A 16,471-nucleotide genomic window follows, 5' to 3' on the forward strand; every position below is an offset into this window, starting at 1 on the left:
ACAACTTCTTTGTGTGTCTGGGTCAAGGACACTGGTATCAACACTCTCCTGGATACATACGTAAGTATCGTTTTTGTAAAGGTATGGTTGTATTTTATGATTTCACTTTGTGTATACTGCCATATTTGTTGTTGTTGTTGCATGCGTCGTTTACCAGTAGCTTGTTTTCCCGTCTTTATCAAAATATAACATTGTGTATGTGCTGAAAGATTCATTTATGATTGTTTATCAAAATAAAACTATCGATTTCAACATTGTGTATGTGCTGAAAGATCCATTTATGATTGTTTATCAAAATATAACTATAGATGTCAACATTGTGTACGTGCTGAAAGATTCATTTATGATTGTTTATCAAAATATAACTATAGATGTCTACATTGTGTACGTGCTGAAAGATTCATTTATGATTGTTGTCTTTGGTAAAAACTTAACTCTTTTAGGTTCTGCTCACCTTGGATTTATTTTATTTAGACTTGCTGAGTTGGTGCTTTTCGAAACACTCGTAGGAAACATGTGTTTAAGAATTACAAATAATATCAAGATAGAACTTCAATGTTAAATAGTAAAGGTTAAAAGTATATCAAACAAACCTTTAACAAAGTGATCACTGCAAACTCATGCATTCTTTAACTCTGCTCCCTTGGACTGGAGTGTCAGCTACTTTTCTCGTCTTCTTTCATAAAATCTTGCACTCTTTCTCCTTTTTTGATTACCTCTCGAGGAACTCTGAAGAAACGTTTATCCTTTTTGTGATTTGAACGAGTCGTACAGCCGAACACGACGCAAGCATAGGGAATTTTTTCTTCGAGAGAGGAAAAATGGCCCCGAGTACCAATTGAGAACAGAGCTAGCTTGACCACCAGGCGTATTTAATGGGCGGGATATCAGCAAAATCTCGGCAAGAGGCGAAAAAGATGAAGCCCCATTTACCTGCGTTCCATTATGCCTTTTCGTTCATGAAATGTAAGAGTGTAACATTGTAACCGTGCATGTTCAACATGAAATGATACCACAACCATTGTTAGCCGCCAAAGACGTATGTTTTTATCTCACATTGAGGTTGTAAAATTTTTTTTTTAAAGTGCATTTTGTGTTGACTGTGGCGGCAGGCGGTGCCAGGAATTGACCCGTCAGTTAACAATCTGCACAACCGCAACAACATTCGGTGGCATTGAATTAGAACCGCCCTTGCTCTGAAGGCAGAGACTGTTAGGAGAACATGGGTATAAGAAGTAAACCAAGCCTACCTAACGTGACCTCGGTCTGCATGGGCATGGAGAGCGCCGGGTGCTTGACCTCGCAGCTGAACAGGGCGTCGTTATCCAGCTGGGGGTTGAGGGTCCAGGTGAGTCGGGCCTGCACCACCACCGAGCCGTCACTTTGCGGGATGTGAGTGTGACTGAAGTAGTAGAGAGGGTCCGTGCTGTGGACCCATCGGGGGAACTCTCGGCTCACCACCGTCTCGGGGATAACCTCGGTGGCGGGGCTGGGCTCGGAGGCCTGCTGGCCCTGAGTGTGCACGCGCTGGGGCCCCTCGGTGTACAAGCGTGCCGAGCGGCTCTCGGGATCCAGCAGGGAGAGGGAGCGCTGCATCTTGGTCTCGTCGAGGTCCCGGCTGATGAGCGGCCTGGCGCCTCGAAACCCCGCCGAAGCGCCGCCTTGCTGCTCGCCGGAGGAGGGTTGACTGTAGGAGATGACCTCGATCAGCTCGCCATCGCGCTTGAAGTACACCTGAGGCAGCGCAGAACAGAAGACCTTCATTGAGCTTTTTCAACTTGCTAACATTCAAACTGTGAAAGCAACATTCATTTTGGGCTCCGGACTGAGGAAAGCATTTTCCCACAAAGTAACGCTGCTTTGGACTTTCTGGCCCCTGACAAACATCTGTGCATCCAACAATGAAGGGAGGGACAGCATGTCTTGTTTGGGACCCGACTGGGAGTTGATACCAATTTGGATCACACCTGTGTGGAAATGCAATGTGGCTGTGTTGGAACCATCACATTGTGGCTGTGTTGGAACCATCACATTGTGGCTGTGTTGGAACCATCACATAGTGGCTGTGTTGGAACCATCACATAGTGGCTGTGTTGGAACCATCACATGGTGGCTGTGTTGGAACCATCACATAGTGGCTGTGTTGGAACCATCACATTGTGGCTGTGTTGGAACCATCACATAGTGGCTGTGTTGGAACCATCACATAGTGGCTGTGTTGGAACCATCACATGGTGGCTGTGTTGGAACCATCACATAGTGGCTGTGTTGGAACCATCACATTGTGGCTGTGTTGGAACCATCACATTGTGGCTGTGTTGGAACCATCACATTATGGCTGTGTTGGAACCATCACATGGTGGCTGTGTTGGAACCATCACATTGTGGCTGTGTTGGAACCATCGCATTGTGGCTGTGTTGGAACCATCACATTGTGGCTGTGTTGGAACCATCACATTGTGGCTGTGTTGGAACCATCACATTGTGGCTGTGTTGGAACCATCACATGGTGGCTGTGTTGGAACCATCACATAGTGGCTGTGTTGGAACCATCACATTGTGGCTGTGTTGGAACCATCACATAGTGGCTGTGTTGGAACCATCACATTGTGGCTGTGTTGGAACCATCACATAGTGGCTGTGTTGGAACCATCACATAGTGGCTTTGTTGGAACCATCACATAGTGGCTGTGTTGGAACCACACATAGTGGCTGTGTTGGAACCATCACGTTGTGGCTGTGTTGGAACCATCACATAGTGGCTGTGTTGGAACCATCACATGGTGGCTGTGTTGGAACCATCACATTGTGGCTGTGTTGGAACCGTCACATTGTGGCTGTGTTGGAACCGTCACATTGTGGCTGTGTTGGAACCATCACATTGTGGCTGTGTTGGAACCATCACATTGTGGCTGTGTTGGAACCATCACATGGTGTCTGTGTTGGAACCATCACATAGTGGCTGTGTTGGAACCATCACATAGTGGCTGTGTTGGAACCATCACATTGTGGCTGTGTTGGAACCATCACATTGTGGCTGTGTTGGAACGATCACATTATGGCTGTGTTGGAACCATCACATGGTGGCTGTGTTGGAACCATCACATGGTGGCTGTGTTGGAACCATCACATGGTGGCTGTGTTGGAACCATCACATTGTGGCTGTGTTGGAACCATCACATTGTGGCTGTGTTGGAACCATCACATTGTGGCTGTGTTGGAACCATCACATTGTGGCTGTGTTGGAACCATCACATTGTGGCTGTGTTGGAACCATCACATTGTGGCTGTGTTGGAACCATCACATGGTGGCTGTGTTGGAACCATCACATAGTGGCTGTGTTGGAACCATCACTAGTGGCTGTGTTGGAACCATCACATGGTGGCTGTGTTGGAACCATCACATGGTGGCTGTGTTGGAACCATCACATTGTGGCTGTGTTGGAACCATCACATTGTGGCTGTGTTGGAACCATCACGTTGTGGCTGTGTTGGAACCATCACATAGTGGCTGTGTTGGAACCATCACATGGTGGCTGTGTTGGAACCATCACATAGTGGCTGTGTTGGAACCATCACATGGTGGCTGTGTTGGAACCATCACATAGTGGCTGTGTTGCATCATTTCCCATGATGCATTGTTGACTAACCCTACAGCTTGTTACATTTCCCATGATGCATTGTTGACTAACCCTACAGCTTGTTACATTTCCCATGATGCATTGTTGACTAACCCTCCAGCTTGTTACATTTCCCATGATGCATTGTTGACTAACCCTACAGCTTGTTACATTTCCCATGATGCATTGTTGACTAACCCTACAGCCTGTTACATTTCCCATGATGCATTGTTGACTAACCCTACAGCTTGTTACATTTCCCATGATGCATTGTTGACTAACCCTACAGCTTGTTACATTTCCCATGATGCATTGTTGACTAACCCTACAGCCTGTTACATTTCCCATGATGCATTGTTGACTAACCCTACAGCTTGTTACATTTCCCATGATGCATTGTTGACTAACCCTACAGCTTGTTACATTTCCCATGATGCATTGTTGACTAACCCTACAGCCTGTTACATTTCCCATGATGCATTGTTGACTAACCCTCCAGCTTGTTACATCTCATAATGTTGGAGTGTTTGCACGTAAGCAAAGTCACGTTGCCAGTCGGCAACTTTAGGGCCGCTACCTTGAGTGTGAGAACATCCACGGGTGTAAATAAATGTGAATCCATGTGTGCTCCTCCATGTCCAGGGAGTGCACAAGAAGTCCCTGGACCACAATAGCAGCTGACATTGTGGGGAATGAGTCTTCTTTATTGTGCTCCGCTAGCATAAACGTCATCACACTCCAAGCATCGGGATGAAGACTCGCTCTCACCAGAGCACTCGTCTCTCCGCCCGCTTTTGTTTGGCGGTCTCGTCGCCGAGGTCGTTTGCCGCGGCATCATTATTTTGCACATGTGCACCAGCTCGGAGACGCTCAGCACTAGAGGGCCTATTGAGAGTCAGTGGCCATGTTGCCATGGATACGATAACCCCGCTGTTATTTGTACATCAGAGCATGTGTGAATTGTCGTGTTAACAGGACCGGCTTCTGGAGTGTTCCATAACTATTAACTGTGGCTTTGTGGGCGTACGAATGGCGTTTTATGAACGGGAGTTTGTGGAGACCATTACCTCACCATAACATCACAGTGTGGCTTTTACCAGCTTCCCTCCAGCTCTTTTACCATGTCATAGTTTCACTTTGCTGTCACTCTTCAAGATATATTGCTCTTTTCTTCCATTTGCTCTTTTGTGACCTTTTCCAGGCTTGTGACGATGGCAAGAAATGATGGCCCTGTGGACAAACCCTGTTTCCATATGAGCTGGGAAATGGTGTTAGATGTAAATATAAACGGAATACAATGATTTGCAAATCCTTTTCAAGCCATATTCAGTTGAATATGCTACAAAGACAACATATTTCATGTTCAAACTCATAAACTTTATTTATTTTTGCAAATAATAATTAAGTTATAATTTCATGGCTGCAACACGTGCCAAAGTAGTTGGGAAAGGGCATGTTCACCACTGTGTTACATGGCCTTTCCTTTTAACAACACTCAGTAAAGGTTTGGGAAGTGAGGAGACACATTTTTGAAGTGGAATTCTTTCCCATTCTTGCTTGATGTACAGCTTAAGTTGTTCAACAGTCTCCCTTCTCATATTTTAGCCTTCACACATTTTCAATGTCTGGACTACAGGCAGGCCAGTCTAGTACCCGCACTCTTTTACTATGAAGCCACGTTGATGTAACACGTGGCTTGGCATTGTCTTGCTGAAATAAGCAGGGGCGTCCATGGTAACGTTGCTTGGATGGCAACATATGTTGCTCCAAAAGCTGCATGTACCTTTCAGCATTAATGGTGCCTTCACAGATGTGTAAGTTACCCATGTCTTGGCCACTAATACACCCCCATACCATCACACATGCTGCCTTTTACACTTTCACCCAAGAACAATCCGGATGGTTCTTTTCCTCTTTGGTCCGGAGGACACGACGTCCACAGTTTCCAAAAACAATTTGAAATGTGGACTCGTCAGACCACAGAACACTTTTCCTCTTTGCATCAGTCCATCTTAGATGAGCTCAGGCCCAGCGAAGCTGACGGCGTTTCTGGGTGTTGTTGATAAACGGTTTTGGCCTTGCATAGGAGAGTTTTAACTTGCACTTACAGATGTAGCGACCAAATGTAGTTACTGACAGTGAGTTTCTGAAGTGTTCCTGAGCCCATGTGGTGATATCCTTTACACACACTTGTTGATGCAGTACAACCTGAGGGATGGAAGGTCACGGGCTTAGCTTTTTACGTGCAGTGATTTCTCCACATTCTCTGAACCCTTTGATGATATTACGGAGCGTAGATGGTGAAATCCCTCAATTCCTTGCAATAGCTGCTTGAGAAAGGTTGTTCTTAAACTGTTCAACAATTTGCTCAGGCATTTGTTGACAAAGTGGTGACCCTCGCCCCATCCTTGTTTGTGAATGACTGAGCATTTCATGGAATCTACTTTTATACCCAATCATGGCACCCACCTGTTCCCAATTAGCCTGCACACCTGTGGGATGTTCCAAATAAGTGTTTGATGAGCATTCCTCAACTTTATCAGTATTTATTGCCACCTTTCACAACTTCTTTGTCACGTGTTGCTGCCATCAAATTCTAAAGTCAATGATTATTTGCAAAAATAAAGTTTATGAGTTTAAACATGAAATATGTTGTCTTTGTAGCATATTCAACTGAATATGGCTTGAAAAGGATTTGCAAATCATTGTATTCCGTTTATATTTACATCTAACACCATTTCCCAACTCATATGGAAACGGGGTTTGTACACTGCACACCACATCGGATTTTTTTTTTGCCCTCAAGTTGTCTGTGATTATGTTTTGTTTTAGTCATGTTCGGTTTTGTTTTTGGACTTTTTGTGCACTTTTATTTGTCACCATAGCAACCATTAGTGTCACCTGGTTGACATTGTCATGTCACGCACCTGTTTTCACTGATCATGTCACTATTTAAACTTGTCATTTTCTGTTGTTCTTTGTGGTGACATCACATTCCCACTCCTGCCACTCAGTTCACGCTCATACTTATGAGCCATGCTGCTCTTTTTTATGCCCCTCTTCTCATGCCAAGTAAGTTTCTGTTTAATCGTTGTTGTGCCCTTGTGCAAGTCTTTTGTTTTGTCACAGTCAAGTTTTTACCTCCGCTGTGAGCGCTTTTTGTTTGTACTTTTTTTTTAGTTTGAATTAAAATGTACTTAAATCCACGTCTCGCACGCGCCAATTTTCCGTTGCCTTCAGGGAGAACAAACCACGCCAAGGACCAAGTCCTGACACAAGTGACACACATCGTGTATTTCTTGCTGGTTCAAACGCTCCAAATCAGATTTTTTCACAACAGGTCCAGTATGAAACGTGGCTATGAAAATAAAAGACTTGCTCAAAGGCAAAAAACAATGAACAAGAAACAAAAACTTACTTGGCATGGAACTGTGAACATGGCATGAAGAAGAGTGATCATAAAGTGTGATGTCGCCAGGCAGACTAACGGGAAACGATGGACTCGAATAATACAGACATGATTGACAACAGGTGAGTGAGTCAGAACGTGAAAACAGGTGCGTGACATGACAGGTGAAAACTAATGGGTTGCTATGGTGACAAAACAAACAAAAGTGCACAAAGGGTCCAAAAACAAAACAGCACATGGCCAAACAAAAACATGATCAACACAAACATGACAGAAAAGGTTCAGAGAATGTGGAGAAATCCCTGCAGGTAAGCCATGATATTACACACCTTGGATCCCTCAGGTGGTACTGCAGCAAAAAGAGACATCAGTGTGTAAAGGATATCACCACACTTCAGAAACCCACTGTCAGTAACTACAGTTGGTCGCTACATCTGTAAGTGCAAGTTAAAACTCTCCTATGCAAAGCCAAAGCCATTTATCAACAACACCCAGAAACGCTTCGCTGGGCCTGAGCTCATCTAAGATGGACTGATACAAAGTGGAAAAGTGTTCTGTGGTCTGACGAGTCCACATTTCAAATTGTTTTTGGAAACTGTGGACGTCGTGTCCTCCGGACCAAAGAGGAAAAGAACCATCCGGATTGTTCTAGGGTGAAAGTGTAACAGGCAGCATGTGTGATGGTATGGGGGTGTATTAGTGGCCAAGACATGTTCTAGGGTGAAAGTGTAAAAGGCAGCATGTGTGATGGTATGGGGGTGTATTAGTGGCCAAGACATGGGTAACTTACACATCTGTGAAGGCACCATTAATGCTGAAAGGTACATACAGCTTTTGGAGCAACATATGTTGTTACCATGGACGCCCCTGCTTATTTCAGCAAGACAATACCAAGCCAGGTGTTACAACAGCGTGGCTTCATAGTAAAAGAGTGCGGGTACTAGACTGGCCTGCCTGTAGTCCAGACATTGAAAATGTTTGAAGGCTAAAATATGAGAAGGGAGACTGTTGAACAACTTAAGCTGTACATCAAGCAAGAATGGGAAAGAATTCCACTTCAAAAATGTGTCTCCTCACTTCCCAAACCTTTACTGAGTGTTGTTCAAAGGAAAGGCCATGTAACACACTGGTAAAAATGCCTTTTTTGCAATGTGTTGCTGCCATTAAATTCTAACTTCATGATTATTTGCAAAAAAGAAGAAAGTTTCTCAGTGTGAACATGAAATATCTTGTCTTTGCAGTCTATTCAATTGAATATAAGTTAAGTTAAAGTTAAGTTAAAGTACCAATGATTGTCACTTGAAAAGGATTTGTTGTCTTCTCTTTTTATTTACCATTTACACAACTTCACTGCTTTTGTACATGTGGACAGTAGTACTAGTCATAGTTAAGCATGGGGAGTACATATCCTTAACCAAGTCATTTAACAGAATCAATGGGGTAGTCTTTAGGGATGTCCGATAATGGCTTTTTGCCGATATCCGTTATTCCGATATTGTCCAACTCTTTAATTACCGATACCGATATCAACCGATACCGATATCAACCGATATATACAGTCGTGGAATTAACACATTATTATGCCTAATTTGGACAACCAGGTATGGTGAAGATAAGGTCCTTTTAAAAAAAAAATTATAAAATAAAATAAGATAAATAAATTAAAAACATTTTCTTGAATAAAAAAGAAAGTACAACAATATAAAAACAGTTACATAGAAACTAGTAATGAATGAAAATTTGTCAAATGAAGTGTTAAAGGTTAGTACTATTAGTGGAGCAGCAGCACGCACAATCATGTGTGCTTACGGACTGTATCCCTTGCAGACTGTATTGATATATATTGATATATTGTTAATATTAATAACTGTATCCCTTGCAGACTGTATTGATATATATTGATATATAATGTAGGAAGCAGAATATTAATAACAGAAAGAAACAACCCTTTTGTGTGAATGAGGAGGGAGGTTTTTTGGGTTGGTGCATTAATTGTAAGTGTATCTTGTGTTTTTTATGTTGATTTAATTAAAAAAAAAAAAAAAAAAAAAAAAAAAAAAAAACGATACCGATAATAAAAAAAACGATACCGATAATTTCCGATATTACATTTTAACGCATTTATCGTCCGATAATATCGGCAGGCCGATATTATCGGACATCCCTAGTAGTCTTTGTTATTTTAGGTTGATAATAATGCTAGTTGCTAAATAATCTGTCTTTCTCATCAACATAAGTTTAATGTCAACCATCTTGGCCTTACTATAGCTTTATATTCAATTATTTATTATTTTCTTCCTCTGGTGCAATGCCAACTCGTACAATAGCTGTCGTAGTACAGTGTAGTACAGTGTAGTACAGTGTAGTACGGTGTAGTACAGTGTAGTACGGTGTAGTACAGTGTAGTACAGTGTAGTACAGTGTAGTACGGTGTAGTACAGTGTAGTACGGTGTAGTACCGTGCAGTACGGTGTAGTACAGTGTAGTACAGTGTAGTACAGTGTAGTACAGTGTAGTACCGTGTAGTACGGTGTAGTACCGTGTAGTACGGTGTAGTACAGTGTAGTACGGTGTAGTACAGTGTAGTACAGTGTAGTACAGTGTAGTACGGTGTAGTACGGTGTAGTACCGTGTAGTACGGTGTAGTACAGTGTAGTACGGTGTAGTACAGTGTAGTACGGTGTAGTACAGTGTAGTACGGTGTAGTACCGTGTAGTACGGTGTAGTACAGTGTAGTACGGTGTAGTACAGTGTAGTACAGTGTAGTACAGTGTAGTACGGTGTAGTACAGTGTAGTACAGTGTAGTACAGTGTAGTACGGTGTAGTACAGTGTAGTACGGTGTAGTACAGTGTAGTACAGTGTAGTACAGTGTAGTACAGTGTAGTACAGTGTAGTAAAGTGTAGTACGGTGTAGTACGGTGTAGTACCGTGTAGTACGCTGCTATGAAGTAGAAGCACAAGTACAATAGCGAGATCACAATGTTGTGTGTGTGATTACTGCTAAGTTGTAATTGAAGCTGAGCTTCCTTGTCGGGAGTGTCTTATTTACACAGCTGCTTTAATCAGGTCTCCCAGTATTGATCTCCATGGAAATGTGGCCCACAAATATATGTAGTGCTGCTTCCAACACTGGTCCTGGGTGGCTTTGTACTTTTAGTGCACGCCACTTTATCTTTAAAACTTCAACACAATTCAGGGTGTTTGCTTAATGCGATGGTGCCGGAACATTCAATAGCCATCACTGTTTTATCGACTCGGCCCTCGGGTGGAGAGTCCATCCACGAGCAAGAAGCTGCACACTCAGAGAGGAGACACCAGCTCACTGCTTTCATGGAAATGTGTCCAATAGCTTCTTCTATTATTTCTTCTGTTTGTACATTCATGAACCAGCTCGTAAAAAAAACTCTATAGTCAAACACCAGTGGCTGATTTTGACACAAGATTTTGGGGGAAATAAGTCTCTAAAGGGACATAAAAAAGTACAACAGCCAAAAGCAGTGAAGTTGTGTAAATGGTAAATAAAAAGAGAATACAACAAATCTTTTTCAACTTATATTCAATTGAATAGACTGCAAAGACAAGATATTTCATGTTCACACTGAGAAACGTTCTTCTTTTTTGCAAATATTAGCTCATTTGGAATTTGATGGCTGCAACATGTTTCAAAAAAGCTGGCACAAGTGGCAAAAAAGAGTGATACAGTTGAGGAATGCTCGTCAAAGACTTATTTGGAACATCCCACAGGTGGACAGGCTAATTGGGAACAGGTGGGTGCCATGATTGGCTATAAAAGTAGATTCCATGAAATGCTCAGTCGTTCACAAACAAGGACGGGGCGAGGGTCACCACTTTGTCAACAAATGCCTGAGCAAATTCTTTAAGAACAACATTTCTCAACAAGGAATTTAGGGATTTCACCATCTACGCTCCGTAATATCATCAAAAGGTTCAGAGAATCTGGAGAAATCACTGCAGGTAAGCCATGATATTACACACCTTGGATCCCTCAGGCGGTAATGCATCAAAAAGCCACATCAGTGTGTAAAGGATATCACCACATGGGCTCAGGAACACTTCAGAAACCCACTGTCAGTAACTACAGTTGGTCGCTACATCTGTAAGTGCAAGTTAAAACTCTCCCATGCAAAGCCAAAGCCATTTATCAACAACACCCAGAAACACCGCCGGCTTCGCTGGGCCTGAGCTCATCTAAGATGGACTGATACAAAGTGGAAAAGTGTTCTGTGGTCTGACGAGTCCACATTTCAACTTGTTTTTGGAAACTGTGGACGTCGTGTCCTCCGGACCAAAGAGGAATAGAACCATCCGGATTGTTCTAGGGTCAAAGTGTAAAAGGCAGCATGTGTGATGGTATGGGGGTGTATTAGTGGCCAAGACATGGGTAACTTACACATCTGTGAAGGCACCATTAATGCTGAAATGTACATACAGCTTTTGGAGCAACATATGTTGTTATCATGGACGCCCCTGCTTATTTCAGCAAGACAATGCCAAGCCACATGTTACAACAGCGTGGCTTCATAGTAAAAGAGTGTGGGTACTAGACTGGCCTGCCTGTAGTCCAGACCTGTCTCCCATTGAAAATAAATAGCACAAGGGAGACCCCCAGACTGTTGAACAACTTAAAAGTACCAATGATTGTCACACACACACTAGGTGTGGTGAGATTATCCTCTGCATCAAGCAAGAATGGGAATTAATTCCCCCTGAAAAGCTTCAAAAATGTGTCCCCTTCAGTTCCCAAACCTTTACTGAGTGTTGTTAAAAGGAAAGGCCATGTAACACACTGGTAAAAATGCCTTTTTTGCAATGTGTTGCTGCCATTACATTATAAGTTCATGATTATTTGCAAAAAATAAGAAAGTTTCTCAGTGTGAACATGAAATATCTTGTCTTTGCAGTCTATTCCATTGAATATAAATTGAAAATGATTTGTTGTATTCTCTTTTTATTTACCATTTACACAACGTGACAACTTCACTGCTTTTGGCTTTTGAATAATTCATGTCTGCAGTTGTTTCAGTAGTGTGAAGTTCATATTTTGTCTCGTTATTTGCCTGTTAAACAACACCAATTTGACAAGTAATTTATAGTATTACAAATGTGATGTAATATCATTGAGTTTTGCAGTGTGTGTGCGTTCTAGAAAAGAAGGTAACTGGAGCCAAACGTTACGTGGAAATGACTTGTTTTCATCATGTTGCATTTATCCATGTGTAAAACTAGTTTTCTTCTGAGAAACAAACAAGAATGTAAACGGGTAATTGCATTCATTTGAAATATGAGCCGCTGAAGAAGTGAGCAATCAAACAGATGAGGAAAGCTAACGTCCCCGACCAAACCAGCCAGCAGCGCCATACTGTGTGTTTGAAATATTGGCATCCCTCTCGGAGCATTTAATGACCTGTGCACGTTGTTTTGCTTCTTTTTTTTTTGAGCTGTTCAAATGTCAATTTGCAGATATCTCACTTTGACAGGCCACGGTGACACAGATTTAAAAAAAAGAGAGAGAACACTCGGAGTGTGAGAGCAAACACTGATTCATTCTCCTGGAGTGATTATGAAGCTGCCAGAGGATGTCGCTTATTGTGATACGTGTCAAAAATAAACAGTTACATCTCCCACGTGACACGGCCGAGCTGATGAGCGCCGCCTCGCATGAGTCGGCCCCTCGCGTGATCTCGCCGCGTTCAGCGTGTAATTTGTCACCAGTGGAGAAAACACACACAAAGGGAAGAAGCTTCGGTCTCATTAAGTCGCTGCTGAAAATAGAAAAACGTGTAAATAACAAAGAGGCTTCCTTCTCTGGCTGTGGCATACACACTTTGTTGTTGTATTGCGAGACTTGTAATCAACATTATTGTCAACACAATCTCACAGTATTGTGGAAAGTGCTCAAAAAGTGATTTTTTTATAATACCGTATTTTTTGGAGTATAAGTCGCACCGGAGTATAAGTCGCACCGGCTGGAAATGCATAATAAAGAAAGAACAAAACATATATAAGTCGCACTGGAGTATAAGTCGCACCGGAGTATAAGTCGCACTGGCCGGAAATGCATGATAAAGAAACAACAAAACATATATAAGTCGCACTGGAGTATAAGTCGCACCGGCTGGAAATGCGTAATAAAGAAAGAACAAAACATATATAAGTCGCACTGGAGTATAAGTCGCACCGGAGTATAAGTCGCACCGGCTGGAAATGCATAATAAAGAAAGAACAAAACATATATAAGTCGCACTGGAGTATAAGTCGCACCGGAGTATAAGTCGCACCGGATGGAAATGCATAATAAAGAAAGAACAAAACATATATAAGTCGCACTGGAGTATAAGTCGCACCGGAGTATAAGTCGCACCGGCTGGAAATGCATAATAAAGAAAGAACAAAACATATATAAGTCGCACCGGAGTATAAGTCGCACTGGCTGGAAATGCATAATAAAGAAACAACAAAACATATATAAGTCGCACCGGAGTATAAGTCGCACCGGCCGGAAATGCATAATAAAGAAAGAACAAAACATGTATAAGTCGCACTGGAGTATAAGTCGCACCGGAGTATAAGTCGCACCGGCTGGAAATGCATAATAAAGAAAGAACAAAACATGTATAAGTCGCACCGGAGTATAAGTCGCACCGGAGTATAAGTCGCACCGGAGTATAAGTTGCACCGGAGTATAAGTCGCACCGGCTGGAAATGCATAATAAAGAAAGAACAAAACATATATAAGTCGCACCAGAGTATAAGTCGCACCGGAGTATAAGTCGCACCGGCTGGAAATGCATAATAAAGAAAGAACAAAACATATATAAGTCGCAACCGGAGTATAAGTCGCACCGGAGTATAAGTCGCACCGGCTGGAAATGCATAATAAAGAAAGAACAAAACATATATAAGTCGCACTGGAGTATAAGTCGCACCGGAGTATAAGTCGCACCGGCCGGAAATGCATAATAAAGAAAGAACAAAACATATATAAGTCGCACTGGAGTATAAGTCGCACCGGAGTATAAGTCGCACCGGCTGGAAATGCATAATAAAGAAAGAACAAAACATATATAAGTCGCACTGGAGTATAAGTCGCACCGGAGCATAAGTCGCACTGGCCGGAAATGCATGATAAAGAAACAACAAAACATATATAAGTCGCACTGGAGTATAAGTCGCACCGGAGTATAAGTCGCACTGGCCGGAAATGCATGATAAAGAAACAACAAAACATATATAAGTCGCACTGGAGTATAAGTCGCACCGGAGTATAAGTCGCACCGGCCGGAAATGCACAATAAAGAAAGAACAAAACATATATAAGTCGCACTGGAGTATAAGTCGCACCGGAGTATAAGTCGCACCGGAGTATAAGTCGCACCGGCCGGAAATGCACAATAAAGAAAGAACAAAACATATATAAGTCGCACTGGAGTATAAGTCGCACCGGAGTATAAGTCGCACCGGCCGGAAATGCATAATAAAGAAAGAACAAAACATATATAAGTCGCACTGGAGTATAAGTCGCACCGGAGTATAAGTCGCACCGGCCGGAAATGCATAATAAAGAAAGAACAAAACATATATAAGTCGCACTGGAGTATAAGTCGCACCGGAGTATAAGTCGCACCGGTCGGAAATGCATAATAAAGAAAGAACAAAACATATATAAGTCGCACTGGAGTATAAGTTGCACCGGAGTATAAGTCGCACCGGCCGGAAATGCATAATAAAGAAAGAACAAAACATATAGAAGTCGCACTGGAGTATAAGTCGCACCGGAGTATAAGTCGCACCGGAGTATAAGTCGCACCGGCCGGAAATGCATAATAAAGAAAGAACAAAACATATATAAGTCGCACTGGAGTATGAGTCGCACCGGCCGGAAATGCATAATAAAGAAAGAACAAAACATATATAAGTCGCACTGGAGTATAAGTCGCACCGGAGTATAAGTCGCACCGGCTGGAAATGCATAATAAAGAAAGAACAAAACATACATAAGTCGCACTGGAGTATAAGTCGCACCGGAGTATAAGTCGCACTGGCCGGAAATGCACGATAAAGAAACAACAAAACATATATAAGTCGCACTGGAGTATAAGTCGCACCGGAGTATAAGTCGCACTGGCCGGAAATGCATGATAAAGAAACAACAAAACATATATAAGTCGCACTGGAGTATAAGTCGCACCGGAGTATAAGTCGCACCGGCCGGAAATGCATAATAAAGAAAGAACAAAACATATATAAGTCGCACTGGAGTATAAGTCGCACCGGCCGGAAATGCATAATAAAGAAAGAACAAAACATACATAAGTCGCACTGGAGTATAAGTCGCACCGGAGTATAAGTCGCACCGGTCGGAAATGCATAATAAAGAAAGAACAAAACATATATAAGTCGCACTAGAGTATAAGTCGCACCGGAGTATAAGTCGCACCGGCCGGAAATGCATAATAAAGAAAGAACAAAACATATAGAAGTCGCACTGGAGTATAAGTCGCACCGGAGTATAAGTCGCACCGGAGTATAAGTCGCACCGGCCGGAAATGCATAATAAAGAAAGAACAAAACATATATAAGTCGCACTGGAGTATAAGTCGCACCGGCCGGAAATGCATAATAAAGAAAGAACAAAACATATATAAGCCGCACTGGAGTATAAGTCGCACCGGAGTATAAGTCGCACCGGCTGGAAATGCATAATAAAGAAAGAACAAAACATACATAAGTCGCACTGGAGTATAAGCCGCACCGGAGTATAAGTCGCACTGGCCGGAAATGCATGATAAAGAAACAACAAAACATATATAAGTCGCACTGGAGTATAAGCCGCACCGGAGTATAAGTCGCACTGGCCGGAAATGCATGATAAAGAAACAACAAAACATATATAAGTCGCACTGGAGTATAAGTCGCACCGGAGTATAAGTCGCACTGGCCGGAAATGCATGATAAAGAAACAAAAAAACATATATAAGTTGCACCGGAGTATAAGTCGCACCAGAGTATAAGTCGCACCGGCTGGAAATGCATAATAAAGAAAGAACAAAACATATTTAAGTCGCACTGGAGTATAAGTCGCACCGGAGTATAAGTCGCACCGGCTGGAAATGCATAATAAAGAAAGAACAAAACATATATAAGTCGCACCGGAGTATAAGTCGCACCGGCTGGAAATGCATAATAAAGAAAAAACAAAACATGTATAAGTCGCACCGGAGTATAAGTCGCACCGCCGGAAATGCATAATAAAGAAAGAACAAAACATGTACAAGTCGCACTGGAGTATAAGTCGCACCGGAGTATAAGTCGCACCGGCCGGAAATGCATAATAAAGAAAGAACAAAACATATATAAGTCGCACTGGAGTATAAGTCGCACCGGAGTATAAGTTGCACCGGCCGGAAATGCACAATAAA

At 42.4% G+C, this 16,471-nt stretch overlaps 1 protein-coding gene across 1 annotated transcript in view; it reads right to left on the bottom strand.

Annotated features, from left to right (window-relative positions):
* Positions 1-817: 817 nt before the first annotated feature.
* Positions 818-16,471, bottom strand: part of LOC133643126 (immunoglobulin superfamily member 21-like) — a 61,656-nt gene continuing 46,002 nt past the window's right edge. The window contains exon 3 of the mRNA XM_062037536.1: positions 818-1,734. Coding sequence (XP_061893520.1) covers positions 1,213-1,734 — 522 coding nt within the window. The 3' untranslated portion in view covers positions 818-1,212. The remainder of the gene's footprint in view (positions 1,735-16,471) is intronic.

This window comes from Entelurus aequoreus, linkage group LG26 (assembly GCF_033978785.1).
Source record: "Entelurus aequoreus isolate RoL-2023_Sb linkage group LG26, RoL_Eaeq_v1.1, whole genome shotgun sequence".
In the NCBI taxonomy this organism is placed as follows: domain Eukaryota; kingdom Metazoa; phylum Chordata; class Actinopteri; order Syngnathiformes; family Syngnathidae; genus Entelurus; species Entelurus aequoreus.